The sequence below is a fragment of the Gigantopelta aegis genome, chromosome 12 (genome assembly GCF_016097555.1).
Source record: "Gigantopelta aegis isolate Gae_Host chromosome 12, Gae_host_genome, whole genome shotgun sequence".
Taxonomy (NCBI): Eukaryota; Metazoa; Mollusca; class Gastropoda; order Neomphalida; family Peltospiridae; genus Gigantopelta; species Gigantopelta aegis.
In genome coordinates this window covers 47,094,179-47,114,008 of record NC_054710.1, presented here as the reverse complement: position 1 = coordinate 47,114,008, position 19,830 = coordinate 47,094,179, and the positions used below count along the sequence as shown (strand labels likewise).

General features: G+C 41.5%; 1 protein-coding gene across 1 annotated transcript; it reads left to right on the top strand.

The window, feature by feature from the left end:
• The first annotated feature begins 324 nt into the window (after positions 1 to 324).
• On the top strand, positions 325 to 18,987 carry LOC121386564 (zinc finger protein 883-like). Its single transcript, XM_041517510.1, has 7 exons — positions 325 to 431; positions 3,288 to 3,716; positions 4,228 to 4,538; positions 5,339 to 5,877; positions 7,255 to 7,575; positions 8,410 to 8,549; positions 17,211 to 18,987. The coding sequence occupies exons 2-7, from the start codon at positions 3,452 to 3,454 to the stop codon at positions 17,387 to 17,389; spliced, it is 1,755 nt and encodes a 584-aa protein (XP_041373444.1). The 5' UTR covers positions 325 to 431; positions 3,288 to 3,451; the 3' UTR covers positions 17,390 to 18,987.
• The last annotated feature ends 843 nt before the right edge of the window (positions 18,988 to 19,830 follow it).

The window sequence follows — 19,830 nt, the reverse complement described above, 5'->3', positions numbered from 1 at the left end:
ACCAATGCTTATACGAGCGCTCTAACACTATGCTCCATCGCGACCCCTATGACGGTACAAAGGCAAATGACCTACACAGATGTGTCGATATGATTAGATCTTTTAGGAGTTTTTGCATTTGTTGCAACCCAAGAACGAATATCACATTCACTTCCTTTTTTCTTATTTTACATAACATTTACAATAAAATTACATTTATTTAATGTCAGTAATTTTGTATTACAGCTGACAGATTTATCGGAAAACGTTAAAACTAGTCAAGAAAAGAGCAATGCAAGTAATTCATGCTCTTTGGGGAACGGTGGAAATGTACTACACAGACAGATTGGCATGGCCATTTGTGGAATTTTGCGCTTGTCAAAGCAAAATTGTTATAATCATATTTGTGTACATCAGTAGTGTGTTTTACTACAGGTTTCATTTTTCCAAAGGTACATATCTTGTATATATTTATTCAGAAAAAGATATTAGTGATGGTTTGCGTGTTTATATCCGTAAAATTAATAAAATATTCCTGTAATTTTGTTTTATACTGAGGTCTTAAAAATGTTGCGCTTCATGCCTTTTGTTCTTTACTGTCGGAGAAGACCGCCAAATCTACAATTAATTTTTTTCTGCAATAAAATAAAATAAAAAAGTCGGTGTTATGAATACTAGAATAGTACTACACTTAATGCATTTTAACATTTGGAATAATACACAAATTTACCCAGCGTTAAATTGTATACTATGGCTATCAGGATTTTAAATCTTGTAGTTTAATGCAATAACTATAAGGGCCTACATGTGTATTACCCATGCCACTGGTTAAGTGTATATTTAATTATTGGTGGCTTGAAAATTAACTGTGCTATCCTTTTTTCTGGAGAGGGAACAGATACCCAGTTTTAATGCACCAAAGCAACTCAAGATTTGAATATGTTGGCCTGTACTGTAATCCGAAGGGACATAGAACGTGTGGTTCTTTCTGCGTCTGAATATTTTTGCATGCCCAGACCTTGCCCTCTTAAGGTGCGCGGGTGTGCTCGTACAGCGTACATAATTTCAATCTGGCGAGTGTGAAAAACAACGCACGTTACACTTAACAAACAGCGCACGTAAAATAATTTTGTATATTGATTGCCACTATTTACCTTATGTAGCTGATAGAAAGGTCTGTTTAATAATACCAGAAAAAAAATGTTACGAGAACGGTAGCGTCCATATGAGATTTTACTATATATGACTGGTACAAAATCAGAAAACACAGATTTAATAGGCATCTTCGAAGACGTACCAAACCAATCAAAACTTCTTTGCCTATTTAATTCATTATTAATTAAAAACAATCCACTTTTGTAAGGTAATAGATCACAATGTCTGATAAGGATAACTCATTTATACTGTTCATGTACTATATAGAGAAAAAAGAGAAAAGTGATGGATTAAAAATAGTGGCTTCTGTAGCCTACACAAATGAACTCGTTGCGGAAATCAGCGAAGTCGGCAAAATTGTCTCGATTAGTTCATAACTCTTAGCCTACAAAGCTTACGTGAGGTACCGAAAATGGCAGTCGTGTAATTTTATACTTTAAAAAAAAAATGCCACGTCAATGTCCCAACCAACACTATCAATTGAAGTAATTGTAGGCCTACGTTCATGAGTTATTTAAAAAAAAAGTTTTAATAATATGAATCGGTAGTGCACACCTGGTCGTTCATGAACCACCACCTCGGAACCAGTGAGTTTTTCCCATCCCAACTATCCTAATCATGTTCGTTGTACATAATAATGAAATTCAAGACAAGTTGATTCCTATATATCTTTAACTGCACGTTCATCAAACCATCTAACACTGAAAAGGATATATATATAATTGTGTGCATTTGAATAGTACATATTGTAATTAAAAGATCAAATTGTTTGCATCAGTGTATACGTGTCATAATTATATTTCTTTGATACTCAGGGGGTTTCCCAGATGCACGGAACACCCTCCCCACTCCCCCACTAAAAAAAACCCCACCCCACCACGTAGATCTAAATTGATGTCCGCGTAAAATTTATAATTTCAAATTATAAACATTTGCACATTATTTCGGAAACCTAAAGCATAATCCGCCCCTGGTACAACTCCTAAAAGGTTTATTAAATTATAACTCCATTCCTGAAAGGAAAAAGAAGTCGGACTACACTAATAAACCAAACAATATAAAATTAGAAGAAAACATTGGTTTATTGTCTCTGCATTTACATGTACCAATTACTTCATAAATTAATAATGTTTGTTTTTCATTCGCCGTAGCATTTTGATGAGTGCAATTTTTCACTCGCCTAAACATTTTGAGGTGTGCGATTTTTCACTCGCCTTTGTTTTTCAAAAGCCAAGGACTGCATGCCCTATATATAGCTGGTATTCAAAACTTGTAGCACCATGTTTCAACCATTTCTCAACCATAATACATAATAGCTTAACAAATGGACAAACAAACCAAAAATGTATAACCTAGCATACTCACTAAATCCTGATTGAAGTACAAGTTTGCATAATTTTTAACATGAATGAATGTGTCGTTAAACATTTAACGACACATTCATTCATTCCATTAATTTCCAGTGCCATGCAATGGGGTAGGCTTAATCACTGGACTCTGTGGAACTGACTGTTGACATCAGGTTAACCAATCAGTGTTTCTGCCAAAAAGAAATTTTTGGGTATGGCGCTATGGAATTGAATGCAACCACAGTCAACAGGGGGTATGGGTGACCTCCCCCAGAAAGAAACTGGGTTAAGTTTAGGGTTAGGGTTAAGAAAATTATACAGTAATGATAAGAGTAATTAATTTCGTCAAAAAGTTAACTTGAAAAAATAAAATTATGGTGCCATACCCCTTTTACCCTCTGGCAGAAACCCTGCCAATATTTAATTATAAAGTGAAACCCCTCTAAGCAGTGTCTGGTTTAAAGAGGTTATGATCTGTACTGGTATTAAAAAGGGACCATGAAAAACATCCAGTTTTTGATGATTTTACTGTACATTCATACATATATATATATATATATATATATATATATATATATATGTGATAAAAATAAACTGATTAGTTTGAGTTTACATAAAATTGAGAGTAAAGTTTATATTATTGTCAGTATAATATTTCAATAACTGCTTTTCAATTTCAAGCAGTTTTTTCTAGATTAAAATAGTGAAAATGCAGAGATTGTTGTCCATTTAGCAAAATGAATTTCAAGCCTTGTATGCACATGTTATTTATATCTTTGTTTTCTTTTCTTTTTTCTTTTACAGACTGTTGTTGGTGACACTTCCTTGAATTTACCTTGAAATATTACATATCTGGTCACTGGATAAATTTGTTTTGTCTACCACTATTTTATCATTAATATAGTATTACGTAAAAGAAAACAAAAATAAAAACTGTGGAAGTTATTTGCTAGAGAATTTGTTTTAAAATGGCACGAGGAAGGAAAAAGAAGCAGGTAAAGAAACCTCAGACGTCCGTTGCTTTGAAAGTGAAAAAGGATAAGGTGGTTGAAAAGCCTGAACCCAGCAGTGCTAAAAAGGAAGAGCCGGTGACACCGGTTGCTGTAAAACCACAGAAAGCAGATCAGAAACCCACTCAGGTCGTTCAGAAGAAGCCGTCCCAGTCGGTGACAACCCCGAGAGCGTCCCCGAAGAAACTTCCGAAATCAGACATTCCACTCAATCTACCACCAGGTCTTATACATTTTACACAGCAGGGAACATTTTGTTCAGTATCATGTCAATCGTTACATAATTTTAAACATTAGACAGTATAAATTGCTAATCAATTTTCAGTTGACTAGAAATATCGCTAATCAAGATTTTGAAAACAAAATGTTCCCCGTCCAGAAATCAGTAAAGTCTGTTAAAAGGGCTGTTCTGAATCTGTAGACAATTTAAAAGGTTTTCGACAAATTAAATATTTTTACATTATTAAAATTACAATTTGCTTAAGTTTTCTTGCTCAGAATATGAATTTATTTCTTTAGGCAAAGAATTTCTGGATATCACGTTTTGTAATATCTCAAATGAAGTTTGTTTTTTGTAGTGATTTATTCATTTTTCATAAAGTTATGTCCCTTGAACTTGGGATAATCGAAAAACATGGAGCCCCAATAGGTGACATGTATTGCTTTAACACTACTCTTAGAATGCTTTTTTTTTAAAACTATTCATTATGTTAATAAAACAGTTTTATCAACAGGTGTGTTTCCCAAATTCTACAGCAACCGATCGACGACAAATCTGCTGTGGTCGTGTGAGAAGTGTACAAAGACGTTCACGTTCCAGTCCCGGCTGAAGAAACACATGAAGTCTCACGACGAATCTCGCCCCTTCGTCTGCAAGGAGTGCGGGATGGGCTTTAAGAGTCTGAACGCTCTGAGCTCCCACTCGAAGAGCCACAGTGGAGATCTGCCACACAAGTGCGACATCTGTGACGAGAAATTCAAGTTCCTCTTTGATCTTCAGTCGCACGTTATGAACCATCCAGACGGAGAAGTTTTCCGCTGTGAGGTAAGATTGAAGTGGAAGCATCATATTGGTATTATATTTGCAGGGTCTCTGCCAGAAAGAAAATTTTGGGTATGGTGCTATGAAATTGAATATTTACAATGTGTGTTGTGTGTGCTGAATGCATCTACAGTCGACAGGGGGTATGGGGGGGGGGGGCTCTCCCAGAAAGAAAATGGGTTAGGGTTAAAAAAATCATACAGTAATAATCATTAATTTTGTCAAATGGTCAACTTAAAAAAAAAAAAAAATTGCAAAACAATTTGGGTATGGCACGATACCCGTTTTACATCTGGCAGAAATCCTGATTTGTAGTTTTTTTATTATGTACTCGTCACAGGCCTCTGAAAATCGGAAGCACAATCGTCGCTCACATAGATACATTTTGCGAAAATTTGTTTTTGCACAACCTATAATTGGTTTATGCAGATTTTCAGTTCTCGGAGGCCAGTTGCGAATTTTATGAACAGTTGGCGAAATTTTATTTTAATTTGGTGAAAAACAATGGAGTAATAATTGATAGTTTGTTGGAAAATAGTTATAGGTTTTGCATTTTTATGATCATTTCTGAGCAAGCCCTGATGTCAATCCTTCAAACAGGGCTAGCTCTGGGTGAGCTAAATATTCACCAAATTATCTTTAAAGATACAAAATCCACTGTTATTTTTCAACAATATACCAATTATTACATGAAATTACACCAAATCAAAATAAAAATCGCCAATTCTCCCTGAAATTCACAATTGGCAAGTAGCAGAGTGTTAAAAGATTTCATCTGTTTGAAGATATGTCTATTTTATTAGATCTGCGGAAAGGTGTTTCTGAAGCTGCTGCTCTATGACGCCCACATGCGCCGACACGCCACACAGACCCCGTTCTGGTGCCAGCTCTGTGGGCGGGGCTTACAGAGCGACATTTCTCATGAGCGACACATTGCCGCTCACGTCGAAGAATATGTTGAGAAAAAGAAGGTCGACAGCAAAAGCATGACGGAAGAACAGCAGAAAAACTCGGCTCCTCCAGACACCTGTGCTCTGTGCGGGGCGAAATTCCCCATTCTGGCGCAGTACGAGCGTCATCTGACGACACATTTGGACGAGGTCGACAGTGGATGCAAGTTGTGTGGAGAGAAGTTTGCCTTCGATGACGTGCTGGCGAAACACGAAGCCTACGCCCACTCGTGCAGCTACCGGGCGTTCGCCTGTCATCTCTGCGAGCGATCGTTCACGTTCAAGCACAACTTGACTGTCCACTTGCGCGTTCACACCGGCGAGAGACCTCACACCTGTAATGAATGTGGGAAGAAATTCAAGTCCGCATGTGCGGTAAAACGACATTTTAGGTATGTTAACTTTAGGAATATTTATTAAGGATTTTAAAGCCAGTTAATCCAAGTACCAAGTAAACAGAGGACAGCTCTTGAATGTCAAAAATAATCTTGCTGTGGCAATTCAGTACAAATAATAAGACAAGAAACATCTAATAATGGTAAAAGTGTCTTGGCAGATCAATTTTGCAAAAGCTTTTTGAGGGTTAGAAGTGTGTTGAAGAAGCATAGGATCTGTAAGATGTCCCCAAACCAAATAAAAGTGGGATGCAGAATATGTTTAGGGTCTGCAAAACCCACTAAAATTTATTAATAACTTTAAACGTTCTGGAATTGTTCAAAATTTTATCGAGTTTGAACTTTCTACTGAGCCGGAACAAATTTTTGTTGTTGTTTTCTCTTGCATGCTGGGAAACAAATAGGATAGGTCAGTGTTAGAGATAACGGTATCCCGGATACCAGAACGTAAATTTGGATACCAGACTTCAATAAACCAGTATCCCACTGGGATACCATATAATGTTGTTTTTGGGTTTTTTAATCATACATTTTTATTTTTCGCTGAAACAATGAAAGTCGTCATTTACTGGTGAAGTTAAGTAACAGTGTCGTCCAAGTTTGTTACAATGTTATTTATGAATTTCATTTAAAGTGGAATACTAAATTCTCAGGTGGGATACCAGATTTTGAAATGTTAGTATCAAACTGGGATACTGCCCAAATATTTTAATCTCAAAACACTGTAGGTTGGAGAAGCATTTTATTTAAAAATTAGAACATTATTTTACATGTTAAATTTATCACTAAAGATCCAACAGCCTTTGATATGTCAGTCGTGATGCACTGGCTGGAAAAAAAAATAGCCCAATAGGCCTACTGACAGGAATCGATCATAGATTGACCACGCTTTGGCACTGGACTAGGTGCCGAATAAATATTCCTATACTTTTATTAAAACTAATGGAAACATTTCACATAGTATGATACCAGGGTATGACAAATTTTATAAAAAGTTACTAGCCACAGGGCTAGTGGGTTTGTAAATTCCACTAGCCCACCAAAATTAAGCACTAGCCCAAATTTCTGATCAATTACAACACATTTTATATAAGGCTGAAAAACAATGTTTAAAAGGTTTTTTATGGGGTTTTTTTAAAGCCACTAGCCCATCGGGCTACCGGTTTTGCATTTGTCACTAGCCCTGTGTTAAAAAGCACTAGCGTCGGGCTACCGGATTTGTCGAACTCTGGATACATATGTCAATTATATATATGTTTTTCTAGTGTTGGCTGCTTTTCTGTACAAAATCTGTTGTATTACTCTATGGTTATGAAATATTTTAATTTTAATTAAACAATATAATTGTTTTGACCTTATTGTTTGTTGTACCAGAATTCACATGGGCGAGAAGCAGTATGTGTGTGAGTACTGTAACCGCGGCTTCAGTCAGTCAAACTCTCTGAAGATTCACCTGCGCACACACACCGGGGAGAAACCGTTCAGGTGTGACGTGTGTGGCAAGTCATACCCCGCTTCCAGCTCGCTGTCGTCACACATGATGACACACAGCCAGCAGAAACAGTTCAAGTGTGGCGAGTGCGGGCGCCGATTCACCTTCGCCTTCGACCTCAAGAAACACATGAGAATTCACACCGGGGAGAAACCGTTCAAGTGCGACTACTGTCCACGGAGATTCACGTCCTCTAGCAACAGGTGGGTGGAGGAATGTTTATCGTAAAGTCATCGGACATAAGGCTGGTAAAGGCTCTCACCCAGAACAATTTTAACGACTCAGTGGGTCAGGTGTAAGGCCACTACACCCTCATCTCTCTTAGTAACCACTAAAAGTAACCCACTGTCCTGAACAGACGGCCCAGATAGCTGAGGTGTGTGTCCAAAACAGCGAGCTTGAACCTTAATTGGATATAAGTACGGAATTAAGTTGAAATGAAATAAAAATGTCATAAAATTATCCAAGAAAACCAAAGTAGTTCCGATGGGGAAAAAATAAATATGTGAGGTGTGAGATTGACCTAATATTTCAATAGTATACTGATGGAAAGAAATAAAGGAACACATCAATTTGTAGACCAAATTTAATTTACTACTAGCGTAATAATGTCTGTATTTCATACCAAGTTGTAATGTGGGATTGAATGTCTGTAGTGTTGAATGAGCTGCCTATATGTTCCCAGTCAACTTCTGACAATATCAATTGATTTTTGATGCAGTCATTATTTCTTGTTGCTGTCTGTGTGATCCTTTATTTCTTTCCATCAGTAAGAAAGCACTTGCGAGCAAAAGTTTGGTCACATCAAAACATAAGGACTGCAAAAATACAGTGATCAAAAGAAAACAAAATTAAAAAATATTTTAATAAAAGAGCTTTTTCAAGCAACAGGTTGGTAGAGACATATTATTTGTATACAATTTGAAATAATCAGAACAAAACCAAAAATAGTGAGGTGTGTCTTGTTTTTTGTTGTTTTAAGTGTGAACATGTGATCCATGCTGGTAAAAAGGTGTGTCTTGTTTTTTGCTTGCCAGGATGGAGCACATCCGGACGCACATCAACCCGGGAGAGAAGCGATACCAGTGTTCGTACTGCTCGCAGCGCTTCGCACACAGCTCCAGCCTCAACAAACACGTCAAAACGAAACACTCGTACGAGCGCGCCGAAGACAGAGGTTTGTTTAACATCCTTATATTTTATTTTATACCTATTCAGTCATACTATAGTGATAAAAAAATGTTCAAACAGTGTGATAACTTTATCTTGTATCGCACATATGTTTGATCTGGACTTGAACTTGTAAATGGGGAATTCCCTTTTTATTTTACTATAGTGATAAAGAAATGTTCAAACCATGTGATAAATTTATTTTGTATCACACATATGGGGAATTCCCTTTTTATTTTTACTGGCGTTGCTCCTTTTTGTTACTGATGTCATGTATGATTTACAAATTACGTCACGTTGTATTTGAAACATTACACAAGATTGCCAAAGAGGATGGTTGTTAACGTTAAGAAATTCCACGAAAGAAGAATTTATGAATAGATTTAAGAAAGTGTAGTTATGATCTTAAATTAAAAAACATTTTTGTAAAAAATAAAAGATGGTATGTAATAAATACAGAACTTCAAATATGTTGTTTTCACTTCCTATTTATTGCACTTGTTTATTTTCCGCAAGAACATACCACTCAACTGATACACAGTCTCGTGGTATATATTCTTGTGCAAAATAAACTAGCAATAAATAGAAAATGAAAACAACATATATTATGTGAAGTTCTGTATATATACTACTCAAAAGAATTTAAGGGTCAGACGATATTTTCAACATTATTTTCTGAATGTCAATTATATTAGCTAGACCATAATGTCACGCATGATATTGTTCCATTTTGACGAAAGTGGGTCTAAGCAACCCATAAATGAATTAAAATCCACTGTCATTGACACTGTCGACTAGTTCTAATGGCGAAAACATGCTTACATTTGCACGTAAATTAGGGCGAAAGCGAAAGGTCTGCTAAGTGCCCATAACTTGCTTTTTCACAAAGCGCTTCATTTGCACGCTTTGCACGTGTATTCCATGTTCCCAATGCTGAATTTCCTATAATTGGAGCTTGCATTCGTGTACGGTGCACACTCCAAATTCGACAATGGTACGACTTCAACTGACTATCGAAGATCGAGGAAGGGCTATTGCTTGGCTTCAGGATGGCAATACGCAAAGAAATGTTGCTCTGAGACTTGGTGTCAGAGTGTCGTTGGCCGACTGTGGCAACGGTACCAAGCAACGAATTCTGTTCGAAATCGTCCACGTTCGGGAAGACCCCGAAGCATTACAAATAGAGAGGACCGCTACATCACCAATATGGCTCTACGTCAACACACAACCACTGCACGCCGATTACGTGACAATCTGCGGACTGCGACTGGAACTCAAGTGTCTGATCAAATCATACGCAATCGTCTGAGAGCCAATAATCTACGCTGCCGTCGCCAGGCTGTTCGACCACCACTCCTACCACGTCACAGAATGGCCAGACATCACTGGTGCACGCTTCATCTGCGGTGGCAACGTGTTCAGTGGGGTCGAGTGATGTTCACTGATGAGTCCAGGTTTAGTCTCCAGTTCAACGACGGTCGGGTTCGTGTCTACAGACGTCCTGGGGAGCGCTTCGCTGACGTTAACGTTAGACAACGTCACCGGTTCAGTGGTGGCAGCGTCATGGTGTGGGGCGGCATCTCTATCAACCACAGGACCCCCCTCTATGTGGTGGATGGCAATCTGAATGGAATCCGCTATCTGAATGAGATTATCCGGCCGTTGGTTTTCCCAGGCCTTCAGCAGATTGGCGGCGGGGCAGTTCTGCAGGATGACGATGCCAGACCCCACCGCGCCCGGGTGGTAACGGACTTTCTCAGACAACAAGGTATCGCCAGGATGGATTGGCCAGCATATTCGCCTGACTTGGCCCCAATAGAGAACGCCTGGGACGAATTAGGCAGGAGAGTTCGGGATAACCATGCCCCTCCGGCCAACCTTCATGATCTGGGTCAACTTCTTATGTCAGAGTGGCAGGCCATTCCCCAAGAGTTCTTCAGAAGTCTGATCAACAGCATGAGGCAACGATGTGTCGAGTGTATTCGCGCCAGGGGTGGATTCACACACTATTAAACGAATGTTCTAATGTGTAAAATCCATGTTTGACAACCTTCAACTTTGACAGCATGTCATGTGACTTTCTTGTATACAGTGACGTTTATTTGTGGTTTTTTGTAAATATGGAACAATAAATTAAATTTTTTGTTTGGTTTACATCATCAATCTAATACACTCTGAAACTTATTTGGTTATAAATTTTCGACCCTTAAATTCTTTTGAGTAGTATATATCACACAGATCTGAGACCAATGTCACTCAGTGTTGTTTAATATCCTTATATTATATCTCACAGATCAGGGATCAATTTCACACAATCTTGTAAGCCTAGTTTTGTATATAAATGTACATTTCCGACTGGAAAACACATTCTGTAAATACGAACAGAACCAATAATAAATTTTGGAACACATATAAAATATTTTCTTTATTCCTTGCAGACGACTGTCTTGAAATGGCACTGTTTTCTATGTAAAGTAGATTCCAAAATACATAAAAACTTATCACAAGTATTAAACTTATGGCGTTTTGTGATTTTGACTCCAGCCTTTGTTGCAATTCATTTAATTCATACATATTTTGCACAAATCTAATTTTACATAACCTATTTTTTGTTTGCACAAAATTTAGAGCGCCATTTACATGGACTTAACGGATTATACAAATGATGAATGGGTTACCTGAATTTATTTTTGCTGGTGTAACAAAAGTTGTGGTATGTACTATCCTGACAGGTCAGGTCAGGTCAGAGGGTTTAACATGCACATTCAGAGCAAGCTGTTGTAGCGCATGCCTGTCCTGGGCACAGGTGCCGGCCTTGGCCGGCTCCTCCGTCCAAGACAGAAACGGTGGGGGATGGTGGAAGGAAGGACCACCTGCACTAGAAGGTGCAAGGGAGCACCAGCAGTCCGGCCGGGGCCGGTAGCAGGTGGGGTGTGTGTATGGTGCTATGGGTTTTTGAAGTTGGAAGGAGCGGTCAGAATTTAGCCAAAGAGAATGGGTGCGCATTTTGAATGAAGGAAATTTGGCGCATTTTTGAACAGTCGATCGAAACATAAAGTCAGGAGCTACATATAGGTTTTGATATTAGTGAGTCGAGAGTAGCTCGACCTATTGATGCTGGGGTGTCTCCCTAGGTTGCCCGTAGGGCCCTTAGAAAGGCATGACATGTGTCACACCAGCAGCAAGTATTTGAGATTGGTGGGAGAGTGCCGGTATTCTTTTGTCCAGCTCTCTCTTAGTGCAGTGAATTGTGTACTCGGGGCCGGTTTTCTTTTGTCCGACTCCTTTTTAGTGTACGTGCTGGGCCATTAAATGGGTGTGGATGCATTGTTATTATTAGCCAATGCATCCTGTGTACTGTTGCAGTAGTGCGTGCTATTTTGTATGTTAACCCTAGTTTGTTGTTTACGTTGTTCCTATTGTCCTAAGTCCTTACTCTAGGTGAAAACCAACGTCTTTTCAGAGCCATGGGATGGTACATATAAATATTCAGTGTTGTAACAATACAGGGCTTCTAGATTATGGTAGCCCCACTCCCATGGCTAGTGATATTCAATGTTGGGCTGGTAAATAACTATTATTGCCATTCCCAACTATTAGTGAAAGTTGTCAAATGCTACATTTAAGTGTTATTTTGTAAAATTAGTACCCTGCCCTCACACCTAAAGCTCCATCTCCCTCTTTAGGTGACATATCTGATGATTACTATTAGTACAGTCAAACCTGTCCCAGTGGCCACCTGTATTCATCGGTCACCTGCCTTAAGTGGCCACCTTTTTTCCTCCCTAACAATTTATAACGTAAATGCACCTGTAATAAGCGGCCACCTGTCTAACGCGGCCAGCGGCCACCCAAATCTGATCCCAAATCACTAAAATACCTGTATTAAACGGCCACAGTAAATGTTTACTGTTATATAATAAGGGATATTTAAAGGGACACACCCTAGTTACGGCTAGTTGTTAACCATTACGGCGTTGTTTTTCACTATTAAACCCCATTTTTCACAAATAAAAGTGCACTTTACTTACATTTTATTATTTAGAATACACATTTCCATTAACCTGAAGTGCTTTTTGGTAATCCTGATGTTTGTAAAACCACGAAATGCATTTTTTGCATTTTTTCACAAAACGTTCTGTCGAGAGAAAACCGTTTAGCAAATGAGGTCCAATCTATTTTTAATGTCACAGACGTTGGTATATCACGTGACCGTTATCATTTTGGTTCGGTTTCTTTTCTCGTGCACAGTTCGCGCAATCAACATCCGATTTGTTGTTGTTCATTTGTGAGATTTTTCTTCACAGTTCGTGAACATTTTCAGTAACAATAAAGTTCAGACAAGTAAGTGTCTCAATACAAAACGTTACAAACCCTTAAAACCAATAATTTTGATACGTCTTACGATATCTGGAGAGGGGATACAACCAGGACAGAACAGTTGGAACATGTCCAGGAGAGGTGAAAGAAACGCACCCCAAGTCTGTGAAATTTGTCGTGACATAAGCATTGTTGTGCTCCGAGCGACATCTACCGGTGACATCAGAATACTAACTTTCAAAGTTATTTCAAGCAATTGGGACATGGGGATTCCCATGGTATTTATCGATATAAAACCTGCTTTTTCACTCCATTTGATAAAAACGTGATCTAAGTGTGTTACAGGTTTGTAGATTAACCAAATTATAATTTATTTTCGCTGGATGGAACTAGGGTGTGCGGCTTAACAACAGTGATAAGATTTAGCAAATAACCAATCTTCACACTTATTGCGTCAAGAATGGTTAATTTAATACATTCCAGTTGCAGTTTTTCCTGAAGGAGGCGACATGTCAAAAGTTTATTTATAGTAAACTGTGAAGCACACATCCATTAATTAGCAGTACAGACAATAAAACAAGAAACAACAACATATGTTTTAAAGACTATATGTTGCAACCTGTAATCAGCGGCCACCTGTCTCTAACGGCCACTTTTATCTACTCTCTTGTGTGACCGCTTAAGACAGGTTTGACTGTATTAGTAAAGTTGTATTAACTTAAACTAAAGTAGGGCTAGTGAATGTTTAATCATGGCTAGTACATTTTAAAAATCACTGATCCCATGGCTGGTGGATTTTACAACAATTCTGGAAGCCCTGAACAGTATGACAATACAGTATCATGTTGCGATACAACATCTATGATTTGATGCATTGCTTTAACACAGCTGTTTCGCAGTACACATGATATATACATGTAAATTGTTGGGGTACTCGGGGCTAGCTCTGGCACTCACTCAATTTGGCAATTGCGAATTTGAAAAATAATTGAAGAATAATTGTTATTTTATTAGAAAATAACTGTTTTTGCAATTTTTGAAGTTTAAATAGATGATTTGGCGAATTTTTCTGCTCGCCCAGAGCTTGCCCTGAACGTATGTATTGTATTGCGACCAATCCATACTATTACATGTCTATAAAGAGTGGCAACAGTGGATTGCCTCTCCCACCGCCCGCTGTCCACCCTGGTCGGGCTGCTGGTACTCTCTTGCACTTGCCAGCATGGGTGGTCCCTTCTCCTACCCACCCTGGTCGGGCTGCTGGTACTCTCTTGCACTTGCCAGCGTGGGTGGTCCCTTATCCAACCGCCCGCTGTCCACCCTGGTCGGGCTGCTGGTACTCTCTTGCACTTGCCAGCGTGGGTGGTCCCTTATCCCACCGCCCGCTGTCCACCCTGGTCGGGCTGCTGGTACTCTCTTGCACTTGCCAGCGTGGGTGGTCCCTTATCCCACCACCCGCTGTCCACCCTGGTCGGGCTGCTGGTACTCTCTTGCACTTGCCAGCGTGGGTGGTCCCTTCTCCCACCGCCCGCTGTCCACCCTGGTCGGGCTGCTGGTACTCTCTTGCACTTGCCAGCGTGGGTGGTCCCTTCTCCCACCGCCCGCTGTCCACCCTGGTCGGGCTGCTGGTACTCTCTTGCACTTGCCAGCGTGGGTGGTCCCTTCTCCCACCGCCCGCTGTCCACCCTGGTCGGGCTGCTGGTACTCTCTTGCACTTGCCAGCGTGGGTGGTCCCTTCTCCCACCGCCCGCTTTCCACCCTGGTCGGGCTGCTGGTACTCTCTTGCACTTGCCAGCGTGGGTGGTCCCTTATCCCACCACCCACTATCCACCCTGGTCGGGCTGCTGGTACTCTCTTGCACTTGCCAGCATGGGTGGTCCCTTCTCCCACCGCCCGCTATCCACCCTGGTCGGGCTGCTGGTACTCTCTTGCACTTGCCAGCGTGGGTGGTCCCTTATCCCACCGCCCGCTATCCACCCTGGTCGGGCTGCTGGTACTCTCTTGCACTTGCCAGCATGGGTGGTCCCTTCTCCCACCGCCCGCTGTCCACCCTGGTCGGGCTGCTGGTACTCTCTTGCACTTGCCAGCATGGGTGGTCCCTTCTCCCACCGCCCACTGTCCACCCTGGTCGGGCTGCTGGTACTCTCTTGCACTTGCCAGCGTGGGTGGTCCCTTATCCCACCGCCCGCTGTCCACCCTGGTCGGGCTGCTGGTACTCTCTTGCACTTGCCAGCGTGGGTGGTCCCTTATCCCACCGCCCGCTGTCCACCCTGGTCGGGCTGCTGGTACTCTCTTGCACTTGCCAGCGTGGGTGGTCCCTTATCCCACCGCCCGCTGTCCACCCTGGTCGGGCTGCTGGTACTCTCTTGCACTTGCCAGCGTGGGTGGTCCCTTATCCCACCGCCCGCTGTCCACCCTGGTCGGGCTGCTGGTACTCTCTTGCACTTGCCAGCGTGGGTGGTCCCTTCTCCCACCGCCCGCTGTCCACCCTGGTCGGGCTGCTGGTACTCTCTTGCACTTGCCAGCGTGGGTGGTCCCTTCTCCCACCGCCCGCTGTCCACCCTGGTCGGGCTGCTGGTACTCTCTTGCACTTGCCAGCGTGGGTGGTCCCTTCTCCCACCGCCCGCTGTCCACCCTGGTCGGGCTGCTGGTACTCTCTTGCACTTGCCAGCGTGGGTGGTCCCTTCTCCCGCCGCCCGCTGTCCACCCTGGTCGGGCTGCTGGTACTCTCTTGCACTTGCCAGCGTGGGTGGTCCCTTCTCCCACCGCCCGCTGTCCACCCTGGTCGGGCTGCTGGTACTCTCTTGCACTTGCCAGCGTGGGTGGTCCCTTCTCCCACCGCCCGCTGTCCACCCTGGTCGGGCTGCTGGTACTCTCTTGCACTTGCCAGCGTGGGTGGTCCCTTCTCCCGCCGCCCGCTGTCCACCCTGGTCGGGCTGCTGGTACTCTCTTGCACTTGCCAGCGTGGGTGGTCCCTTCTCCCACCGCCCGCTGTCCACCCTGGTCGGGCTGCTGGTACTCTCTTGCACTTGCCAGCGTGGGTGGTCCCTTCTCCCACCGCCCGCTATCCACCCTGGTCGGGCTGCTGGTACTCTCTTGCACTTGCCAGCGTGGGTGGTCCCTTCTCCCACCGCCCGCTATCCACCCTGGTCGGGCTGCTGGTACTCTCTTGCACTTGCCAGCGTGGGTGGTCCCTTCTCCCACCGCCCGCTATCCACCCTGGTCGGGCTGCTGGTACTCTCTTGCACTTGCCAGCGTGGGTGGTCCCTTCTCCCACCGCCCGCTATCCACCCTGGTCGGGCTGCTGGTACTCTCTTGCACTTGCCAGCGTGGGTGGTCCCTTCTCCCACCGCCCGCTATCCACCCTGGTCGGGCTGCTGGTACTCTCTTGCACTTGCCAGCGTGGGTGGTCCCTTCTCCCACCGCCCGCTATCCACCCTGGTCGGGCTGCTGGTACTCTCTTGCACTTGCCAGCGTGGGTGGTCCCTTCTCCCACCGCCCGCTATCCACCCTGGTCGGGCTGCTGGTACTCTCTTGCACTTGCCAGCGTGGGTGGTCCCTTCTCCCACCGCCCGCTATCCACCCTGGTCGGGCTGCTGGTACTCTCTTGCACTTGCCAGCGTGGGTGGTCCCTTCTCCCACCGCCCGCTATCCACCCTGGTCGGGCTGCTGGTACTCTCTTGCACTTGCCAGCGTGGGTGGTCCCTTCTCCCACCGCCCGCTATCCACCCTGGTCGGGCTGCTGGTACTCTCTTGCACTTGCCAGCGTGGGTGGTCCCTTCTCCCACCGCCCGCTATCCACCCTGGTCGGGCTGCTGGTACTCTCTTGCACTTGCCAGTGTGGGTGGTCCCTTCTCTCACCCACTCCAAAGCCTTTCCTGTCCTGTATGAAGTAACTGGCGTAAGTCGATACCTACACCCATGACAGGCATGCACTACAACAGCTTGCTCATAATGTGCACGTTAGGCCCTAAGACCAGACCAGCTTGCGTCTCATCTGTGTGATCCTTATGTCCAAGTCTATATAATAAAATAAACACGTGTTGAGTGTATCGTAAATAAAACATTTCTTTTTTTCTTTTGTAAGACTGGGAGAAGGCAGGTTTCGAGTTAAAAGAATGTATTACCTACAGTAATTTTAAACAAATAATAAAACCACAAATTGTCTTAGAGAGAAAAAACCCATGACATTTTCAAATTGTCCCTTAACCAACTGCAAAAAAATTGCCATTAGTAAAATCCCTAACCTATAGCAATTGATATTGCAGCAATTGTCATTGGTGTTGTCATTAAGTTTGAGCCGTGAGAAGGAACGTCAAAGTTGAAATCAATTTTGTTTTATTTACAGAACTTGAGGAATCGGAATCGGCAAATGAAAAAATCTCTGAAAATAACTTGAACATAAACCCCGGCGACTCATCCATTCAAGTGAGCATCATCATGGACGGAGAGGAGATCTCAGACATCATGGTGGACGGAGAGACGGGTGGAACAATTCTACGTGAGGTGGAGGCGTCAGACATGTAGAACACCTGACTGGGGGGGGGGGGGGGGGGGGGGGGGGGGTGTTCTAGGGGAGGAGATATCAGACATGGTGGACGGGGAGACTAGCGGAACGATTCTACGTTATGTGGAGGCCATTCATCAGTCACTTAGTACTCGTAATGGAGGTCGGGGAATCGTGACGTGATGCAGAACATTACAAGGGTCCAACAGAAAACACCTACAATGTGAATTTTATCCGATTTCCGCTTTCTTTGTGTAAAATGAATTAATGTTTTTTCAACTCACATTCGGAAAAATTGTCATTATTTTGAGGTCAAGTTAAGTATTTATGAAAAGAGAACATTATGAAAAGTGAAAAGACAAAATAGACTGGATTTGACAGGAAATGCTGGAAAATTACTTTTGTATATGTATTATATAGTGTGTAGGGGAGTTTACATGGGTCACTTACGTTGCCTCAATCCTTGATTGGTTGGGCACCTCTGTAGGATGTGTTAATAAAAGCTTTGCGTTATTTTACAAGCAGGAATGGTCTTAGCTTTATAAATTTATAGTGTGAAAAAGAGAAGAAGAAAAATGGCCAGATTTTGTATTACCTAATTGTTTAAACAGACCCTTGTTGCACTTAAAAGTTATTGGGGGTTTTTCATTGTAGGGTGGGGGGTTTTCAGGATTTGTTAAGATGGTGTAATCTGTATATTTTGTGATTCATTGGGCTATTTCTCCTTCCAGCCAGTGCATCATGACTTGTATATCAAAGGCTGTGGTATGTGCTATCCTGTCTGTGAGATAGTGCATATAAAAGATACCTTGCTACTAATGGAAAAATGTAGTGGGTTTCCTATCTAAGACTATACATCAAAATTACCAAATATTTGACATCCATTAGCCGATAAGTCAGTGTGCTCTAGTGGTGTCATTAAACAAAACAGATGTTTTCTTCCATCTCGTAATCTTACACTTTTAAGTCAAAATTTTGGATTCACTGAATCAAGCTGAATTTGCAACCTGTTTAATTTATACATGTATGTCCTATGTACCATCTAATATTTCGCAACCTCAAGATTAAATCATGAGTGGTTAATAGCCTCTTTTTTTGTGTGTGTGCTGGAATATTGTTGAACATTTCATTCATTCAGCATATGTAAATATCTTTATATCTATTGGTTTCCATTTTTAAAACTATAACTTTCCATTTACTGTCTAGAAGTAGAAGGGAAGTTGTAGCCGTAGATTAGCTGTTAGCTATACATCATAACTGTAAATTAATGTGCCATTTAACATGTTTTGCAGAATACGTATAAAATGTAGTGACTTTGGCATCATGGGATGTTAGCTTATTGTATGCCTTGTTAAAGGGACACACCCTAGTTTTTAAACACTAAGATATATTTTTCACCTAGACCCTAGTTTCAACCCGTAAAAGTGGAAACTAAGTTTGGTTAATTTACAAACCTTTAACAAATTTTGATAGAAAACCGTGAAACAAGAGTGTGTGATGTTGAAATACCTTAGAAATAGACTACAACGCGACTCCATAATCGTTACTTCTCAGAAGCATGTGTGTTTTTAAAAATATGAAAAATGCATTTTGTGGTATTAGAAACACCAGGATGACCAGAAACACTTCGGTTGTACGGAAATAGATTATCTAAACAATAAAATATAAGTAATGTTTGATTTCAGTGATCATAAACGGCTCTAATAGTGAAAAATATGCTGTAATGTTTAAACACTAGGATCTGTCCCTTTAATAATCTATAATTTGTGGTGATTTGTTTTTTCCCACCTAGGACCACATAGATATCTTTGTCTATTAGTCAATCTTCGCTGTAATATAATAAAATAATATTTTGATGAAAAAGATTTGACTTATTGGTGTAGATATACAGTATGTGACTGAATTCCAGTCTTGTGGTGTAGGAACGGATCTGTTTGTTTGATCTTTCACATGCGACTGAACTGAGTTTTATTGTCACCTATACACGATATCCACACATATCAAGCTTTGTCTTGTAAATACTGCTTTATGTCTAAGAGTGATTTATTAGGAGCAACTATGTATTAACTTTTAAGTCCCAGTTATATAAGATTTTATTGTCGTGAGCTTACAGATCAAGTTTGATTTTGATGGGGTTTTACCCATTTTTTGACAGAATTATGGCCCTTGAACTTGAAGATAAAAAATTTGGATTTCATGATGTTTTTTTCACAATGCCTTTGAGCTAACATTTTGTATATAACTTTATCATGTACTGTTACAAATGAAGTTTGAATTTCATGGCAATTAACAGAATTCTGTCCCTTGAACTTGGGAGACAAGAAAATGTGATTTCTTGATGGGTTTTTTCACAATGCCTTGAGATATTGCGAGGACATTTTGTGTATAGCTTTATCATGTACTGTTACAGATTAAATTTGACTTTCATGGCAATTTACTCATTTTTCACAGTTATGGCCCT